General features: G+C 34.9%; 1 protein-coding gene across 8 annotated transcripts in view; it reads right to left on the bottom strand.

Annotated features, from left to right (window-relative positions):
* The window catches only part of UBR3 (ubiquitin protein ligase E3 component n-recognin 3), a 244,481-nt gene that overhangs the window by 190,494 nt on the left and 33,943 nt on the right, over nt 1–20,044 (bottom strand). For 7 of the 8 annotated variants that reach the window (XM_023259445.2, XM_023259440.2, XM_023259442.2 and 4 more), the window contains exons 2-5: nt 15,796–15,935; nt 12,656–12,814; nt 6,459–6,602; nt 5,869–5,918 (exon numbers count right to left, since the gene is read on the bottom strand). In XM_023259445.2, coding sequence (XP_023115213.1) covers nt 5,869–5,918; nt 6,459–6,602; nt 12,656–12,814; nt 15,796–15,935 — 493 coding nt within the window. Of the gene's footprint in view, nt 1–5,868; nt 5,919–6,458; nt 6,603–12,655; nt 12,815–15,282; nt 15,354–15,795; nt 15,936–20,044 lie in introns of those variants that run through there. The other variant, XM_045033928.1, reaches the window with a different exon arrangement.

The following is a 20,044-nucleotide window of genomic DNA, read 5'->3' as shown; positions in this document are numbered from 1 at the left end:
TCACATGATATCTGTCTTTCTCTGACTGACTTCTTTCACTTAGCATAATACCCTCCAGTTTCATCCACGTTGCTGCAAATGGCAAGATTTCATTCTTTTTCATCACCTTTTAAAAAAATATCTTATAATCGTAAATATAAGCTTTCATTTTCTTGATGTACCACAGTAACTATTACACTTAAGGAAAACTCCTACAAAAGTCATTTCTGATTGCAGTGGTGTTTCATTATCATGTGATAGTTTTTCCAACCAAAAAAAAAAAAAAATGACTGAATAGATGGAAAAATCTATAATCAATTGTTGGTTTGTTAGTCATTATTTTGGATATCAAGAGAATCCAGGGAAAACAATGGCGGACATCACATCTTGGTTATGGAAGTTTTAAACATGTGTTTACAAATTCTTTGATATCCTCCCTGTAAAGGTGAGATCTATGTTCCCTCCCACTAACTCTGGGCCCACCTTCACAACTCACAACTAATAAAATGTAGCTGGAAAGGACACTGTAACTTACAAAGCTAGCTCAGAAAAGCCTGTACAGATTCTGCTCCCCAGCTGCTCAATCTGGGAGAAGCCAGTAACTATGTAACAACTTGAGACCCCATGCTAGAGAAGCCACAGGTAGTCACTCCAATGAAAAGCCAGCTGAGTTCCCTGGGGACAGTCAGCAATCAACTCCTAGGCCTGTCAGTGACCACCTTATATCTCTACCACAGCTGAGCCTTAGATGACTACAGTTGCAATGCAGTTAGTTGTTGGCTGCAATAACTAACTAGAATTGCATGAGGTAACCCAAGTGAGAAATGCCAAACTATACAGTTCCCAATTTCCCGAGTCATAAAATTGTAAGGAAAAAGAAAAAGAACAGTTTTAAGCCACAAAGTTTAGGAGAAATTTGCTGCACAGTAATAGTAATTAATCAGCAGTTTATCTGCTTTATAGAAAGAACTCTAAACCAACTAGACAGAAGACCTAGAGTCCATTTCCAACTCTACTAACTAGAGCTGAAATTTACCAGCTTGAGTGAACCTGTTATTTCCATGGAATTCAGCTTCTTCATTGATAAGAAAGTTAGGCAAAATGCACTTTAAGGTTTCTTTTAGCTCTAGCATTAGTAATTTTTATAACCACCAAATTGCCCCTTCCTAATTCTCATTTTTGTTTTTGTTGTACTATATGACTTTTCTATTTTTTTGTTTGTTTGTCTGAGACAGAATTCACATGAGCGGAGGAGAGGCACAGAGAAGAGGAACGACAGAATCTTAAGTAGGCTCCATGCTATCAGCACAGAACCCAATGTGGGGCTCGATCTCACAAACCATGAGATCATGTCCTGAGCCAAGATCAACTTGGATGCTTAACTGACTGAGACACCCAAGAGCCCCTGATTTTTCTGTTTCCAGCTCAAGATTTGAAAATGTGTTCAGAACCAAAAAGCAAAGACCTTGTGGTATACAAATCAATAAAAATAAGTGTTTTTATATAAAAAATTGTGATTATAATCTTAAAATAGGAAATTTCTTGACTTTATTACTAAAACTCTTCTACAATGAGTCCTAAGTAATGATCTTATTTTTACACTTTTCTACATTTTTCATTTTAAGTATGCATGATTTTTATAATCAGAAAAATATAATCTATTAAAATTTAAGATATGCATATCCTGTGACTTAACAATTCCACCTTAGAAAACTATCTGCACATCTGCATAAAAAGAAATGTAAGTACTGCACCTTGTAAGAAAAAACTGCAAATTAAAGAAATGATTGGACAAACTGTAGTTTATTCATATTCCAGATTACTGTACAGCAAATGGAAAGAACAGTACTGACAAAGATGGATCTACACAATACACTTTGCAGTAAATAAAAGAAGGCCATAAAATAGCACAACACCTTTTATTTACACACATGCACACACACACATTTCTGTAAACATATAGTTATTTAACTCCATGGAAAAAGGTCTGTCGAGGACATCGAAACTATTAACTGTAGTTACCCAAAGAAGAGCTGGTGCTAGTGAGGATAGAGAAAGGACTTTTACTCTATCTGAACTGTCTGGAAAACAACTACAATGTATTTGTGCATTATTTAGGTAATATCTCAATTAAATTTTTAAAAATAAACTTCATTTGTCCATTTGCAGCTACGTAGCTGGAACTAGAGGGTATTATGCTAAGTGCATTTAGTCAGTCAGAGAAAGGCAAATATCATATGACTTCAATGATAAAAGGACTTTAAGATACGAAACAGATGAACATAAGGGAAGGGAAGCAAAAATAATATAAAAACAGGGAGAGGGACAAAACATAAAAGACTCTTATAGAGAACAGAGGTGTGCTGGAGGGGTTAGGGGAGGAGTGGATGGGCTAAATGGGTAAGGGGCTTATGGAATCTATTCCAGAAATCATTGTTGAACCATGTGCTAACTAACTTAGATGTAAATTATAAAAAATAAATAAATAAATAAATAAATAAACCATTAGGGGTTAGAGAAAGGTATCTTGGTGAATGGCACTCAGTTATATAAATATAAGCTAAGCTCTAAATTGAATATTTGGTATATGGGGTAAATTTGCCAAAGAAAATTTGACAGGTAATGTGAAAAAAATAAAATGTGCTTAATAAATAAATATAAAAATAAAAATAAACTTCATTCTATTTCCTCTGGAACAATAAATAGAAATGTATATAATATGACCCACAACAGCTCAAAAATTCATGTATTTGAACCACTTCTCACATGAAGTACTCAGACAAAAACATTTATCAAGAGTCTACTCTATGTCTAATCCATGATAGGTACTTTATACGTTATCCCATTTAATCCTAACATAATCACCTTCATTTCTCCAAGAGAAAATGGATGTTCAGAAGTTAAATAACCTGGCAAAAGCAGAGTAAGATTATGAAAGAAAATTCAAACTAAGGTCTTCCTAACTCTAAAGCCCAAGGTTCTCTTAAAGAAAAACTAAAGTAGATAGCCCTTCAATGCACTTCCAGCTAAACAACTCACTTGAAACTCTTTAAGTCTGCAAATGCCCGAATTACCCCATTTTTATGAAAATATAATAAACACATATATTTAGAAAATATATAAACTAAAAAAAATATGTAAATTACAAAAAGTACTTTTAAAGAGATTAAAATTTTAATTATAAAATGTGATTTAAAGGTGAAAAAGTCTAAAGTATTTTTAAATACATAAGTTAAATATGTATCACATGCTCTAACAGTAATTCTTCTCAGATACTCTCAAAAAATGATGTATTTTGAGGATAGAAGAAATGAAGTATTTTGAAGCTGTCACCATCAAGATGTTTTTAATATGATACTCACACTGACACACAATCATAATGAAGGAACAAAATATTATATATTATTGTAATAAAACCATATCACACACAAAAAGTTGCTGAAACAAAGAATCTAAGAGGAAAGAACAGAGGAACAGAAGATGTAAGGACAAACTAGAAGCAATGGTAATGAACAAAGAAAAGCCATATTTCAAATCCTCTGATACCCCCGCAAAAATTACTTCTCTCTCCACCCCCACCACCCCCCCACACACACACATACACAAAAGGATTTCCTTCTAGCACCCTACCATAAAATACAGTGTTATTGTAATGCAGTTATATACAATTAAAATCTCCCCTGGCAGTTTAAAAAGGCAATCTGGAGAGTTTAGGCCAAGACAAAATGACTGTTACTACTTTCCTTAGACAGAGGAAAAGGATCTATGTTGAAGATCAGTTTTCTACATGCCCAGAAATCAAATTCAATTCATGGAAGTAAAGCAGAATTATTAGCATGGCCGTTAGATGCATAATGCTAGGTATGCTAAAATAATACGAAAATTTTATCCCATCATATAACATAAGTATAGGTTTTTATTGTTCTAAATCACATAAAATGTTTAGATTATCTTTAAAAGTGTTCTGTAACATCACTAAACCATTTCATTATGAAACTATTTTCTAAAGTTTCTACTGACAATAGACAAGGCTCCTTTCCTATCTGGCTGGCTTTAAACCAAAAATGTCCATGCACCCATTCATATTCAACTCCTAGTATTCCCAGATCTTGCCTTTTTAGAGGCCATTTTGCCTCCCCATAAAATGCCCTTATGGAAAGAAGAGTAAGTCATTTGAAACCACATGTCTATTGTCCAATCTCTTCCTTCTTTGACATAAGAACAATTAGTATTCCTACCTCCATCACTCCCCTCCACTAGCTTCGAAATGGAATTATTATTATTTTGGTTGGAATAAGGAATAATGTTTATATGTACTTTTGAGAATCTATTTTAAATACAAGTTTTCCAATTCATCATTATAGCAATGTTCTTTGTAACTTATCTTTAAAGTTAAAAAAAAAACAAAAGTTTTAGCTAACCATTTGCACTATTTTTAATGATTTTAAATTTAATTTTTTCTGATTTTATTTTAACTTATTTAACAGACATATATACAGTGTTCACAATATGCCAGGCACTAGTTTAAGTGCTTTCATATATGAACTCATTCAATCCTCATAATAACTCCTGGCAATAATATTATTATCACCTCCATTTTGCAGAAGAGGAAATTTAGCCACGGAGAAGTTAGGACACTTGCCTAAAGTCACACTACTAATTGGTACAGGAGCCAGAAACAAACCCAGGCCCTCTAATTCCAGAGTCAAACTTGTAAACAGCCTATGAAATTGTCTCTCCAATTTGTTGAAAACTCTTTGAAACTGTCCAAAAAGGGACTCCATAAAATGTTGCATTTTGTGAGAGCCTTTTTAGAGGGGAAAAATACTACCAGGAAGTTCAAATTATAAGGCATTAAATCAATTACAAGACATCAATAACAGAAATCATGTTTTCAAAAAGGATATTTTTCTTAGTTCATGTGATATTTTCAAATCAAAATGGGTTTTCAAAGAAAAAGTGTATGTTTTAATATAACACAATTTTTAGGTTTTAAATTTTAATCACTGGGGCGCCTGAGTGGCTCAGTTGGTTAAGTATCTGACTTCGACTCATCTCAGGATCTCACAGCTTGTAGGTTCGAGCCTCATGGCTCATGGGTTTGAGCACCGCATTGGGCTCTGTGCTGACAGATCAGAGCCTGAAATCTGCTTCCAGTTCTGTGTGTGTCTCTCTCTGTCCCTCCCCTACTCATGCTCTCTCTCTCTCTCATTCTCTCTCTGTCTCTCTCTCAAAAACAAACATCAAAAATAAATTTTAATCATTAAATGTATAATTTTAGAAAAATGTGAAATTTAAATTTCATAAGCATCAAAATTGTACACAAATATTTGTATATTTGATCCCTTATAAGTTGTATATTAATAAAATATATGGATGTTCTAAAGGGTTTAGCAGACATATTTAATAAACACTACTATTTGGCTAGTAAGTACTATAAAAGTTGAAATTTCAAATTGACAGCCCATTTCCCTGCTTTTTAAAATAAGATATAATATATAAGGTATAGCTTGTTATGAAATTGGAAAAGCAGTTACATTTTATTTTTTTAAGCAGTTACATTTTATACTCTTTTAATACACTGTTCTAGACTAAGCTAAATTTCTTAAAACAATTTCATTGTATATAGGATAATTTGGGTCAACATGGGGATATCTTCCTAGGAGAAATTGCTATCTCTTTCTATCTCCCACTTTTGAACTGTGAAGAAAGAAATGAATTATAAACCAGAAGTAAAAAGCTAGTAACTTTGCAATCTTGGCTAAATTATTTCACTCTAGGCTTCAGTGTCCTTGTCTACAAAATGAGAAATTTAAACTAGATAACATCCACAAATCTATACAGTTCTAAAACTTTTATTTGCAAAAAGTTTTAAATTTTAAATGTCACCTCATCTGAAGAATCTAGTTGTCCCAAAGTTCCCGTTGCACCCGCAAAACCTTTGGAAAGGAAAAAAAAAAAAAATTTCCTTCATAGCTGTTACGTATTGCCTTACTTTAAAATTATTCTGAGACATAAACAAAAAGCTAAGTTTTGTTACATTAAGACAACTCATTCCGACAGTTATCTTGGGAGAGTTCAACATTTATCTTTAATAAATTTGGGCCTAATACAGGTTTATACTTCAAAGGAAATCTGTAGTGAAAATCCAGATTTAATCATCACAAATAATGTTTCAGAAAGATCTCTTTCTTTTTATATCATGGTTTACTAAAATATTAAGATATTAAAGTTTTGGGCTACTCTTAAATAGCAACTGCTACTTCTTCATGAGTTAAAAACAGAACCTTAAATAAACTTAACCAAATTCCATTTAAGAAATGTATTCTCTTCTTTGGCCAATCTATTCTTTTTTGCTTCTACGTGTTTACCACCAAGGAATGACACATTACTTAAATTTCTCCAACAACAAGTCAAGTGTGAGGGTCTTTCTGTTTTAACACAGAAAAGTCACCACTGTTCAAATTAAACAGACAAACCTTGCACTGCCAGAGTGCTAGTGCCAGCTGATGGTTCCTGTAGACCGTATACAAGTTTATCCTCGGGATATGTAAGTCCAGAGCTCTTCAGAGCTATAAGGTACTTTTCATGACTTTTCTTTGCACAAGCATTTTCTCCAAGACCTAATATTTAAAATCACAAAAAAATTCCATTCAAAATATAAGTAAAGCAACCTCAGTAACTAATATATGTATAAAAGAGCTGAATATTCTAATGGCAGGAGAACCCTAGAATGAATAATATAAAACAGCTTCAGGCAAAACTGCACAGCATGTTTATAACAAATAATAAAATCTACTAGGTAACAAATGTAAAATATGCCAGAGATTATAAGCAAGGCACAAGAGGTACACAGATTAATAAGGGTATAATTCCTGCCTTCAAGGAACCTGAAAACTCATGGCAGAGAAAGGCAGATAATCCGGTAAATGACAATTTAGTGTATTAGACTTCACCATTTGGTTTGACAATCTGTGCTCTCACAGTACTGTGCAGCTAGACTTAACCCAAAGCAAAATACTTAGGAAAGGCTTCCTGGATAAAATAATACCCGGGTGGAATGTTCAAGCATTATAACTGAGATTACTCTTAATTTCTGTTTTATCAAACTTTTTCCATCACATTTTCTATCACAAGAATTAAAAGTATAATTGCTATAGAAGTATCAGTTAAAATTAATTTATTCCAAGTAATACTGAAAACCTTAAGTTCTAGAATTACATAATCCTGGAACTTTCACTTTAGCATTGTGGCTTATTAATTATTGCCAATTTTTGTTTTGTTTTTTAATATATTTATGGAGCATGGAATAACAGTAAAAGAAAAACATTTATTTTGAGAGTTCTTTAAAAGAAAAAGATTGGGGCGCCTGGGTGGCTCAGTCAGTTAAGCGTCCCACTTCGGCTCAGGTCATGATCTCGCAGTTTGTGAGTTCAAGCCCCGCGTCGGGCTCTGTCCTGACAGCTCAGAGCCTGGAGCCTGCTTCACATTGTGTCTCCCTCTCTCTCTCTCTGACTCTCCCTCGTTCATGCTCTGTCTCTCTGTCTCAAAAATAAATAAACGTTAAAAAAAATTTTTTTTAATAAAAAAATTAAAAAAGAAAAAGAAAAGAAAAAGATTCACTGTCTGAAAGCCAAAATACCATGGCATTGGACACCTCTTAGGCAAATTACATATCTTAAATTAAGACCTCAATCTCTTGATTATAAAAATACATAAATGAACTTAATACTTGTTGAGCTTTTCTCTATTTTCTTTCCTTGCTGAGCTTTTCTCTATTTTCTTTCCTTGCTAGCCTGAATAATTGCAATAGAACAGTTTTGGTTTGGGTTTTTTTTTTTTTTTTAAGATTTATTTATTTTTGAGAGAGAGAGCACGCGCACAAGACAGGGACAGAAGATCTGAAGTGGGGTCTGTGCTGACAGCACAGAGCTCAATGTGGGGCTTGAACCCAAGTGCCCCAGAACAGTTTTGGGTTTTCTTGTTTTGTTTTAAAAAATATTTTTTAATTTATTTTTGGGAGAGAGAGAGAGAGAGAGAGACAAAGCATGAGCAGGGGAGGGGCAGAGAGAAAGGGAGACACAGAATCTGAAGCAGGCTGCAGTCTCTGAGCTGTCAGCACAGAGCCCAAAACAGGGCTCGAACCCATGAACCACGAGATCATGACCTGAGCCGAAGTGGGATGCTTAACCGACTGAGCCACCCAGGAGCCCCTAGTTTAGTTTTTTAAATGTCTCTCTGGGCTGGTTTAAAAAAAGACAAAAAACAAAACAAACAAACAAAAAAAAAAAAACAAAACAACACTCTAGCACTTATTAAAACAGACAGGAATACATCTATCCTTCAGTTCAAGTCCAATATTAAAAACAATTACATTTAGTGTAACACAATTACATTAGTTTATAAAGAATAAAGACCTTTGGGGCACCTGGGTAGCTCAGTCAGTTAAGCATCTGATTTCGGCTCAGGTCATGATCTCAAGGCTTGTGAGTTCGAGCCCGCATTGGGCTTTGTGCTGATAGCTCAGAGCCTGGTGCCTGGTTCAGACTGTCTTCTTGGTCTTTCTCTCTGCCCTTCCCCTGATCTGTCTCTCTCTCTCAAATATAAATAACATTAAAAAAATTAAAAAAAAATAAATAAAGACCTTCTAAGCGTCCTATATGAGAAATGATTACATGTCTCCTGAGTAATAAAAGCCATGTATTTCTCTCAATCATGATGGATGAAATTTTTGTAATACTTTAAGTTTACTTATTTTTGAGAAAGGGCGTGGGCATGTGCACACATGCAACAGGGAAGGGGCAGAGAGAAAATCCCAAACAGGCTCCATGCTGCCAGTGCAGAGCCCAACACAGGGCTCAAACCCACAAAACTGTGAGATCATGACCTGAGCCGAGACCATGACCTGAGCCGAGATCATGACCTGAGCCAAGATCAAGAGTTGGACGCTTAACTGACTGAGCCATCCAGGTGTAATACTTTTTAATACTGTAATACTGTAATACTTTTTAAATAACAAAATGTATTTTACCAACCTTCACAACAAGCCTGAGAAAAATGAATGTATAATCACCATTTTTAAAAGTGAAGAAGCTGAGGCTTACAAAGGTAACATAGCCAGTGAGTAAGCAAGCGGTGATAAGCAGTGAAGCTAGACTGCAAATTTTTAACTTCTTGATCAAAATTTAATGTGATTTCCATCACTAAAAATCACTCAAGCATTTCTGTTGTGTTGTTTTTTAATTTCAATAAATAATTAAAAAGGAATTGTGGAAATAAAAGAAGGCAATTACCATAAATCTTTCCTAAGGTATACATTCTTACAATGATTAAGAACAACTTGCTGCTTTCTTTCACAACAGTTGAGTTTCTGCGTAAGGTTGAAGAATAACAGACCACCAGGTATAATTTATCTCTCTCCAGCTTTATCACCAAAACTCAAATACAAGCTACCATCATCTTTACCCTAGGCTACTATAGCAGAGCTTTTCTGTTCTTGCCCCTTCCCATCTATTTTGGCAAAACAGCAAATCATCTTTTCAAAACACATATCTGATCATGTCACTCTTAAGCTTAGAATATTTCCATGCTTGGGGCGCCTGGGTGGCTCAGTTGGTTAAGTGTCTGACTTCAGCTCAGGTCATGGTCTCGCAGTTTGTGGGTTTGAGCCCCATATTGTACTCTGCGCTGACAGAGCCTGCTTCAGATCCTCGGTCATCCTCTTTCTCTGCCCCTCCCCCACTCTTTCTCTCAAAAATAAACATTTAGAATATATATATTTCCATGAATTCCCAACACATTCAGGATATCACATAAAATATCACATGGCCTATGAGAGCCATGGATCTAACCTGATGTGGTAGCCTTATTGGTGTCACTATCACCCTACCTTCATTTAATTTCAACACTAGACCTTTTTTTAGTCCTTTTTAAAAAAGTAAGCTCATTCTCATCCACAAATATTTCAACATGGAATCTAGGAGGTGTCCAGGTGTGACTGATAGTCTTTATATTTATCTTATTTGGGGTTTATTAAGCATCTTGGATCTGTAAGTCAATGTTTTACATCCAATTAGGGAAATCTTAGTCAGGATTTTTTCTAATTTTTTTTCTGCCACATTCATACTCTCCTGTCCTCCTGGGATTCCAGTTATAGGCACGTTAGATCCAATTTAGTCTAACAGGTCCCTAAGACTCTGTTGTATTTTCTCTCTGTTCTCTAGATAGAATGATCTATTAATCTGTCTTCGAATTTACTGTCTTTCTTCTACCCTCTCCAATCTGCTGCTAAATCTATCCAGTAAATTTTCTCAATTACTGCACTCAACACTAATTTTCAGTTCTAGAATTTCTTTTTGTTTATTTTTCTTTGCTAAGATTCCTGATCTCTTCACTCATTAACACCATATTTACTTTTAGTTATCTAAATAGATTTTCCTTTAATTTATTGAATGTATTGACAATAGATGCTTCAATGTCTTTATCTGCTAAATCCAACATCTGGACCATTTCAAGATCAATTTCTATTGACTGCCCTATTTCTTGGTTATAGTGCACAACTTATTTTCTTGCATGTTTAGTAGTTTTTATTGTATACTGGACATTCTAAGGACATATTATAGAAGATTCTGAATTCTACTATATTCCTTTGAAGAGTATCAATTTTAATTTAGCAGACTACTCAATTAATAGCCTGATCACAAACTCATGAAGGTTTGGTTTTAAAATTTGTGAAGGGCAGGTCTGTAGAAAGCCTAAGGTTCTCAAAAGGCCCTCTAAAGTGACAGAGCACCTGGGTGGCTCAGTAGGTTGGGCGTCCGACTTCAGTTCAGGTCATGATCTCGCGATTTGTGAGTTCGAGCCCTGTCGGCTCTGTGCTGACAGCTCAGAACCTGGAATCTGTTTCGGTTTGTGTGTCTCCCTCTCTCTCTCTCAAAAATAAATAAACATTTAAAAAAAATTTTTTTAAGTGACAGGAATAATCTCTAAATTCTGTCTCCATTGCAGAATCTGCCAGGGTTTTAGGCTTCATTAAATCTGACCCAGGGTAGACCTTACTCTAAGGTGTCTCAGCTAGATACCTGGGGTATTAACAAGGTCTCTCCAGTCTGGTTGGGCTGAAACGCCAATGTTTCCCAAAACTGCCTAACCTCTAATGTCACTATTCTGCTTTTAACCCGATAGCAGTCACTCTATAGTGACTCTCTAGTAAGCCTGAGGCAGTCTCATACTGTACAGGTGGATCTCCGTCCTCAGCCAACCACCTTCAGGGGTCCCTCATTCATCTGCCCTAATACCTCTTGGTATTCTACCCCAAAGATTCCAGTTTCCAACTGCTTCCGCTGTCCTAACCTGTGATCTCTGCCTCCTTGGCTCACTTGGACAACCACACTCCGCTTCAATGCCAGCTTGCTGTACTCCAGTCAGGAAGTTATCCCCCGACAGATATTCAAAGCAATCGTGGAGTTCGTCTCATGTTTTCCTTTCTCTCAAAGGTTTATAGTCTTGTATTGCCTTTTGTACAATGCCTAATAACAGCTTCCTCACATTTTTTCTAGTTTTATGTTGTTTATGACATAAGAGCTAGCCCAGCACTCAGAAGCAGAGGATGTCTTCCACCTTGAATATAATTCCATCCCATTATCACCCAATTCCCCCTCACCCTCTAGCTAAATGACTTTCTCTCAACCATTAGGTTTTACTTTAAATATCACTTCCTCAGTGAAGCATCCCACATTCCCCATCAGTGAAATCAAGTCTCCCTTCTATACTGTATTAATATAATTGTTAATGCCATCTCACTCACCAGTCCTTCAGCTTTATAAGGGCAGGGACAGGATTACCTGGTTTACTACTTAAATTCCCTGCTCCAAGCTCCAGTACTTACCCCCAAACCAAGTACATAGTAGGTGCTTAATAAGTATTTGTTGAAAAAGTAAACATATCAGATAAGACAACCTCTGAAGAATGTATGGTTTACAATACATATGAAAATTTCACACTCTAAAGATAAACCTCAATTTTCAAAGCATGTTTTCATAAGCCAGCAAAAATAATGCTATTTAAAATATTTGTGGTACTGGGGCACCTTGGTGGCTCAGTCAATTGAGTGTCTGACTTAGCTTGGGTCATGATCTTGTGGTCAATGAGTTCGAACCCTGAGTCAGGCTCTGTGCTGACAGCTCGGAGCCTGGAGCCTGCTTTGGATTTTGTCTCCCTCTCTCTCTGCCCCTCCCCCACTCATGCTCTGTTCTTGCTGTCTCTCAAAAACGAATAAATGTTAAAAAAATTTTTTTGAATATTTGTTGTACTATTTTATATAACAGTATATATCATGTACAAACATAGTCAGCAATTCCAAGTTTTTAACTTAAACTCTACATTATTATAAAATTCTATGCAATATAACCCAGAAGTAACAGAATACCAAAAATGAAGACACAGAAGTAGTTTTGTTACTGCTTGCAGAAGGGGAGGTGGAGTACAATTATGAGTATGTCACACCAAAACTTAGAAGAGACCTGGGTTCTAGTGCTAACTCCAAGTTAATAACGTCCAGCTTTAGCATTCTATGGGGAAAAAATCCACATTTTACATTTAAGTTTGAAAATACGCAATTTCTTATGATTACAGTAACATAAATAACTTCTTTCTTCTATTCTAACATTTTACTTACCAGAAGTCAGATCTTTGTAGTTTTGTTGGTTTGTCAAAACCTGAGTAAGAACAGACCGCATTGCTCCTCCCATTTTAGTTAGATCTTCTAAAAAGGAAATTTGAGGTTCCAAAAGCTGAAGAACTTTGTTAAGGTCTTTTTCTGATGGTACATCGGCTGCTGTAAAAACATATAATTAACTTCCCTTAAGATATTTTGCTAAGAATAACAATATTTTATTCTTTTCAAATTACAGCAACTTGGGTAAGAGTATTTAATAATCAAAAAATTAATATAAGAACTCAGTTTAGAAGGTAGTTATCCACCCAGAGCCCAGCCTAGGGTAGACTTGCTCAGGAATTCAATTCTCTGAGAAAAGGTAAATGGGAAAAAGAGATGACTTCATAAGATATTAAGCATTTAATGTGGTTAAAAGGGATTCAATTTGAGGATCCTATACTTCCAAATATATAAATGTAATCATAACATCATTTCAAAATTAGTGTTTAAGAAAAAGTAAGATCATTCTCTAAAATAAAACAAGACATTTTGAAACCAAATAATATTGAGAGTAGTGTAAGAATATTAGAACAAAATTATGTCAGCTCTAAATTTAAACCTGTGCAGCAAATAACCCATCCTCTATCATATTCTAAAAATACAAACTCATGTTAGCTGGAGGTCAAAGCAAGCAAAATGAAAAATAACTGTTTTCATAAACATGAATGTTTTTACTAAAATAGTTTTAAGATACCAGACAAGATATGTCTAGTAGAGCTGGAGGAAGAGAGAAGAAAGTTGTACAGCAACTGAAAAAGAATATTTAGGAGGGGAAAAAAAATTATTTTTCAGAGAAACTGAGTCTTAAAGGAAGAAATAAATAATGAGATTTAGAGCTCAGATAAAATTGGCAAAGAAGGGGCGCCTGGGTGGCGCAGTCGGCTGGGCGTCCGACTTCAGCCAGGTCACGATCTCGCGGTCCGTGAGTTCGAGCCCCGCGTCAGGCTCTGGGCTGATGGCTCGGAGCCTGGAGCCTGTTTCCGATTCTGTGTCTCCCTCTCTCTCTGCCCATCCCCCGTTCATGCTCTGTCTCTCTCTGTCCCAAAAATAAATAAACGTTGAAAAAAAAATTAAAAAAAAAATAAAATTGGCAAAGAAGACGCATCATAAGGGAGCTAATGGGGGGGCCTGTGTGTCCAGGAAAGGGGATATCAATTTCATTCAACATTTATTCAGTACCTACTACATGATAGGCACTGAGAAGCAAAACTAAATAAAACCTAGTTTCTACCCCCCAAGGAACTCACAACCCAGCTCAAAGATGATCTGTGAATGAAATTTTAGGTAACTCTTGACTCCTGAGACCCAAAACTAAAAAACCTTACTTTCTCAGTGGATTACTAATACTGTATATTATTCATCTTCATATCCTCCCCGATGACTTATGCAGTAACACAGCAGATATTTAATTCACATTTGCAAAGGCTCTAGATGAGCTCTGACACTGGTCTGAGGATTGTAGAGTGAAATGAGAAATGGAACTCAAGGCATCTGTCAAACAACAAGATCTCTGAGTTTCTATTACGTTGGATTAGATGATTTCAAGTCCTTTCTTTAATTTTAAACAGTGATCTCTACACAAAGCAATGTAGCAATTTTTCTGGCACAGCAAGAAGAAATGAATGCTGAGCACAAGTCGTAATACAGAAAGGAAATCTTCATGAACCTAAGTTCATGAAGCTCATCTGAAGACAAAAAAGTGCTTCCATTCATAGTTGCAAAACAAATAATTATCAAATTAAATAGCAAATAAATAGCAAATAATTATCAAAGCTATGTACCTAGGTCATCTACCTTTTATAACTGCTAAAGGTAACTAAAGGAAAAAATAAACATAATGTGCTTTTGTGTGAATTGCTCCCTGATCTAATGGTAAGGTTTAAAGTTCTCATAATAAATGATTTCTACCTATTACTCTTCTAAAATAGGACATTCATAATACAAAATGTAAATTCCCAAAAACTCTATTAACTAGTATATGAGAAATAGCACAAAAGGCAAGTTCAATAACCAGCTGGCCTCCAGGTCCTTCATTCCAAAGACAGGGTAGTTTGAGGCTAAATCAAAGTAATATTTCTTCCTATATTTTAAGACATATGCTCTGAGAGGGGTGGAAGTAGTTAACAAAGGATTGTAGATTTTGTTTAAAATGTAGAAATACAGTAGTATAAGTGTTTGCTCACAATGAGAATAACATGGTATTTTAGAAATGATGAAGATGCTAAATATTTCTTCACACTCCAATGATGGGGGATAGACAGAAGATTAAAACGTGTGCCATAGTTTCAAACTGGATTTAAGATTATTTATGGTAAATACATAATTTAAAACCTCTAAAATTAATTCAAGATGTAGTCCCTTAAATGATAAAAATACAAGTATTATCAGAAAGGTAAATTACCACACTAATTGATATCTGTAATTTACAAGGTCAGACTGACGACTTTAACAGATAATATCCAAATCCAAAATATTTAGTAAAGTATATTAATCAAGATTGTGACTAAATCTTAAAAAGCAAGAAGAATATCTACATGTTTCTTTTTTCTTTTCAATACTATCACGATGCTTACACCCATACATTCTACCTGTAAGATGGGAGTGAGCAATTTCTCTCATAAGTTGTTATATATGGAGGTGAATAAAAATATATAGACATCTACAAAAAAAAGAGAGAAAGAGAACTGGTGAAAAAGTAGTTTATCTTCTAAAAATCTAAGTTAAAGTCACACATTTCCAGGACTTCTTAATTCTGTTATAGCACAATATAATCGTAAAGTCACTTTAACCCCATAAAATGATCATTTCCTCATCCGCAAAAGGCCAACTAAGTTTGATTCAACATATCTATGACCCCAGGAACAGAAAGTTCTAAACTGTGCCTACTAAAAGATTATAAGATTATAAGGTATCTGTTAGGTTATATAATTGATGTATATACTAAAGTATGTTTTTATTTAGCATCTGTATTTCATAGTCTTGTCATAAAACACGGTAAACAAAAAAAATGATATCTGAAAAAAATTCACCTCATTATTCATACTAAATTCTGTTAATAAGAAACTTAAAAAGACTACTAACAAAGAGTAGACTAAACATACCTGGTTCATTATAGCCTTCTCTTAAGTACTGAATAAGACAAAAAATAAATCTTGGAAGAACAAATTCAGACATCATCAGTAAGTCTTTGGGGACACAGGGAATATTTGAACTTGATTTAATTTGATGCCTTTTGCAAAACCTGTAATATGAAAAAGAAAAAAAATTAACAGTGATATCTAATCTGTCAGAAACATATTATCACTATATTTACAACATCCATAAACAGAATGCAGGCCAATATGATTCTTATCAAGGTATCATGTTAAAAGACTGTAAATGAGTCTTTAAATCAAAAATGTGGCTGAGGGGGATCTCCTCCTAATAAAAGACTACACTCGCTAGGTTCCAACTAGAATATAAAAAGAAAATCTCATTACAGGATTTAATATTTTTAACTGCAATTTATTACTTTTACATACTACTTTGTTACTTCCACTCTTTATAAAACCATTAAGTAGAAACATCATTTCCTAAGAATTTGCATTTTCTATTCCTTAATTATTTCTAATTTATTGTATTAATGAATACATAAGTGATAGAAATACTTAGTTTATTTGAAAAATTAATATAGTACACTTAAGTATATACATTCCTTCTAATCTTGTTTATACTTATTTTAAAGTATGATTGATATACTTGAACAAAAATGAAGCAAACTATTCTGTATTCACAATCCAAATGATCACAAATAAGGTATTTTGTGACAATACAGAATAACCACACTAAACATATAAAATATCTAGAAACAAACTTATTAGAAAGAATGCAAAAACTATCTCACCTGAAAAGCATAAAAGATCTAAATAGAGAAAAACTACATTCTCAAATGGAAAATATAATTTAAAAAAAAATTTTTTTAAATATTTAGTTTTGAGAGAGAAAGAGTACATGCACCCACAAGTGGGGGAGAGGTGGGGAGGGGCAGACAGAAGATCCATAGGACCCTCTGTGCTGACAGCAGAGAGCTGTCAAATTCAGGAACTGGGGTTCAAATTCAGGAACTGCGAGATCATGACCTGAGCTGAAGTCAGATGTTTAACCACTTAAACCTGGCACCCCTAATTTTATTATTTTTTAAATCAGTGCCACCAAGCTTGATACCATTACAGTTAAATCACAATGGGATTAACCACTAATTCTGAAGTTTAAATGGAAGAGCAAATGTATAGGAAAAAATCTGTAAAACTTGTGAGAAATATGATTAATGATAGTGATTTAAACTTTAAAGCATACTACAAAGCTACTATAATTAAAAATCTGTGGTAATAATGGGGTGCCTGGGTGGCTTAGTGGGTTGAGCGTCCGACTCCAGGTCATGATCTCACGGTTGATGAGTTCGAGCCCTGCGTGGGACTCTGTGCTGACAGCTCAGAGCCTGGAGCCTGCTTTGGATTCTGTGTCTCCCTCTCTCTGCCCCTCCCCTACACATTCTCTGTCTCAAAAATAAATAAACAGGGGCGCCTGGGTGGCGCAGTTGGTTAAGCATCCAACTTCAGCCAGGTCACGATCTCGCGGTCCGGGAGTTCGAGCCCCGCGTCAGGCTCTGGGCTGATGGCTCAGAGCCTGGAGCCTGTTTCTGATTCTGTGTCTCCCTCTTTCTCTGCCCCTCCCCCGTTCATGCTCTGTCTCTCTCTGTCCCAAAAATAAATAAACGTTGAAAAAAAAATATTAAAAAAAATAAACATTAAAAAAAAAAAACTGTAGTAATAAAATATCATCAAAGGACCACAATGGAGTATAGAAACAGACCATGTAAACCTGTGAATTTAATATAACAAATACGGCATTTCAATTCAATGTGGTAGGGAGAAGACATTCAACAAATTGCTTTAGGACAATTGATTACTTATATATGCAGGAAGTAAGTGTTATTCTTATCTTACACTACATACAAAATATATTTCATACACATCTAAAGTGAAAAAAGTTACGAGGAAAAAAATAAACTATTCCGCCTACATTACCTCAAAGTACAGAAAGCATAACCAAGTTTAAGCCAAAAGCCATAAATGTAAGATAAAAATTAACTACATAAATCAATAACTTCTATACAGAAGACAAATTACAAATTAAAAAATATATTTACAAGAGGCAAAACACACTAAAGATTAGTATCTTTGATTAAGAACTCTTAAAAACGGTAAGAAAAAGAAAACAATTCAATAGAAAAAGCAGCCAAGGTCATGAACAATTCACCAAAAAAAAAACCCTGCTGAATGGCCAATAAACAAATGAAAAGATGCTCAAGTTCTCTAATAACCAAAGCAATGAATTATATTAAAATAAAAAATGAGTTGGGGCGCCTGGGTGGCTTGGTCGGTTAAGTGTCTGACTTCGGCTCCGGTCATGATCTCACAGTCCGTGAGTTCAAGCCCCGCGTCAGGCTCTGTGCTGACAGCTCAGAGCCTGGAGCCTGTTTCAGATTCTGTGTCTCCCTCTCTCTCTGCTCCTCCCCTGTTCATGCTCTGTCTCTCTCTGTCTCAAAAATAAGTAAACGTTAAAAAAAAAAATTTTTTAATAAAAAATGAGTAACTAGAAAATAACCTTTTTGTGATATCTAGTGAAATAACTGACATATGAATGGAGCCATTATAAAGAAAAGCTTAAGGAGAAATTTTCCATTTAGATGATAATATCCTTATCAATCTTTGCATAACAAGAAGTTAGATGATAACATCCTTATCAATCTTTGCATAACAAGAAGTTAAAAAAAAAAATTCTTATGAAGCACACAGCACCATTTAGGAAGAGTTCTTACCAAACAAGCTGAACTTGACACCTAGTCTCTAGAGCTCACTTCCATTTATAAGAAGTATAGGGGTTAAAGGAAAAAGTTAAAAACACCCCTAAAAACAAATAGACAAATCATGAATGTAGACCATTATATAGGACAATGGATTTAATTTATGCAACCTGTCCGTGGCAAGAGGAGAAAGAAGGTAGAAGGACCACTCTAGGTTTGAAAAAGCTTTAGAGATCCAATAAACATAATACATGAACCAATCCTAACAAACCAACTTTACAAAGGTATTTTTTATACAATCAGGGAGATCTAATTATGAACTGGGTAACATAACAGTTCATTAGTTCATTAGATAATTTTATTAGGTGTGATAACAGCATTGTGATTATGTAGGAAAATATGCATGGATATTTGGTGATACTAAGGAATTATTTTATGTAGGTAGGACAGTAGCATCATTGCAGTTATCATGGGAAAAGGAAGTCTTGTGTTCGAGATATATCTATAGAAATACTTACAGATAAAATGCTATATATATGAGACTTGCTTCAAAATAACACAGTGGGGTGAAGTGAATTAGGTGGGAGTATGCCAAAGACCAACTAGAAGTTGTTAGTTGTTGAAACTGGGAGATGGATACATGAGGTTTCATTATGTTGTGCTCATTAAATAGAATGTGGGCCAATATCAAAGCCAGTAAGTATTCCATTCACATATTTAAGGCACCAAGTCAAATGAATGTAGTTTTAATTGGTCTTTAAATAAAAAATGTCACTGAAGGAGCTTTTTCCGAATAAAAGATCATAGTAGTTGGGTTCATTATGTGCATTGCCTTTATATATGTTTGAAATTTTCTGTACTAAAAAGCTAAAAAATGCTTAAAAGAAAGGAATTATTTGAAGTTTTTAAATAGAAATACTGGGGGCACCTGGGTGGCTCAGTTGGTTGCGCATCAAACTTTGGCTCAGGTCACGCACGGTCTCATGGTTTGCAAGTTTGAGCCCCACATTGGGCTCTCTGCTGTCAGCGCTGAGCCTGCTTTGGATTCTCTGTTGGACTCCTTTGTCCCTCTCTCTCTCTCTCTCTCTCTCTCTCTCTCTCTCTCTCTCTGCCCCTCCCCCACTAGCATTCTCTCTCTCTCTCTCTCTCTCTCTCTCTCTCTCTCAAAAATCAACATTAAAAAAAAGGTAATACTGAAGCATGTCAGGGTAAGATGACAATGTTTGGAATTTCCTTCAAAATACTTCAGAAAAACAGAAGAAAAGAACAAATGAAGCAAATGTGACAAAAATCTTGGTAAATGTTGAGTCCAGTGATGGGTATACACGGAGGTTCAATGTTCTCGTCTTTATCTTTGTGTATGTTTGAAAATTTTGATAACACAAAAATCTTTTTCATCTTGAGGACTGGGGAAAGTTCACTTTACTAATTCATTGTTGGAAAGTACATTCAGAAATGTTTGTTATCGTATACACGGAAGTGTATATAGATCCCGTTTCTATAAA

This window comes from Felis catus, chromosome C1, assembly GCF_018350175.1.
Source record: "Felis catus isolate Fca126 chromosome C1, F.catus_Fca126_mat1.0, whole genome shotgun sequence".
Taxonomy (NCBI): domain Eukaryota; kingdom Metazoa; phylum Chordata; class Mammalia; order Carnivora; family Felidae; genus Felis; species Felis catus.
The sequence above is the reverse complement of the archived record's forward strand: the minus strand, read 5'-3'. Positions and strand labels throughout refer to the sequence as shown.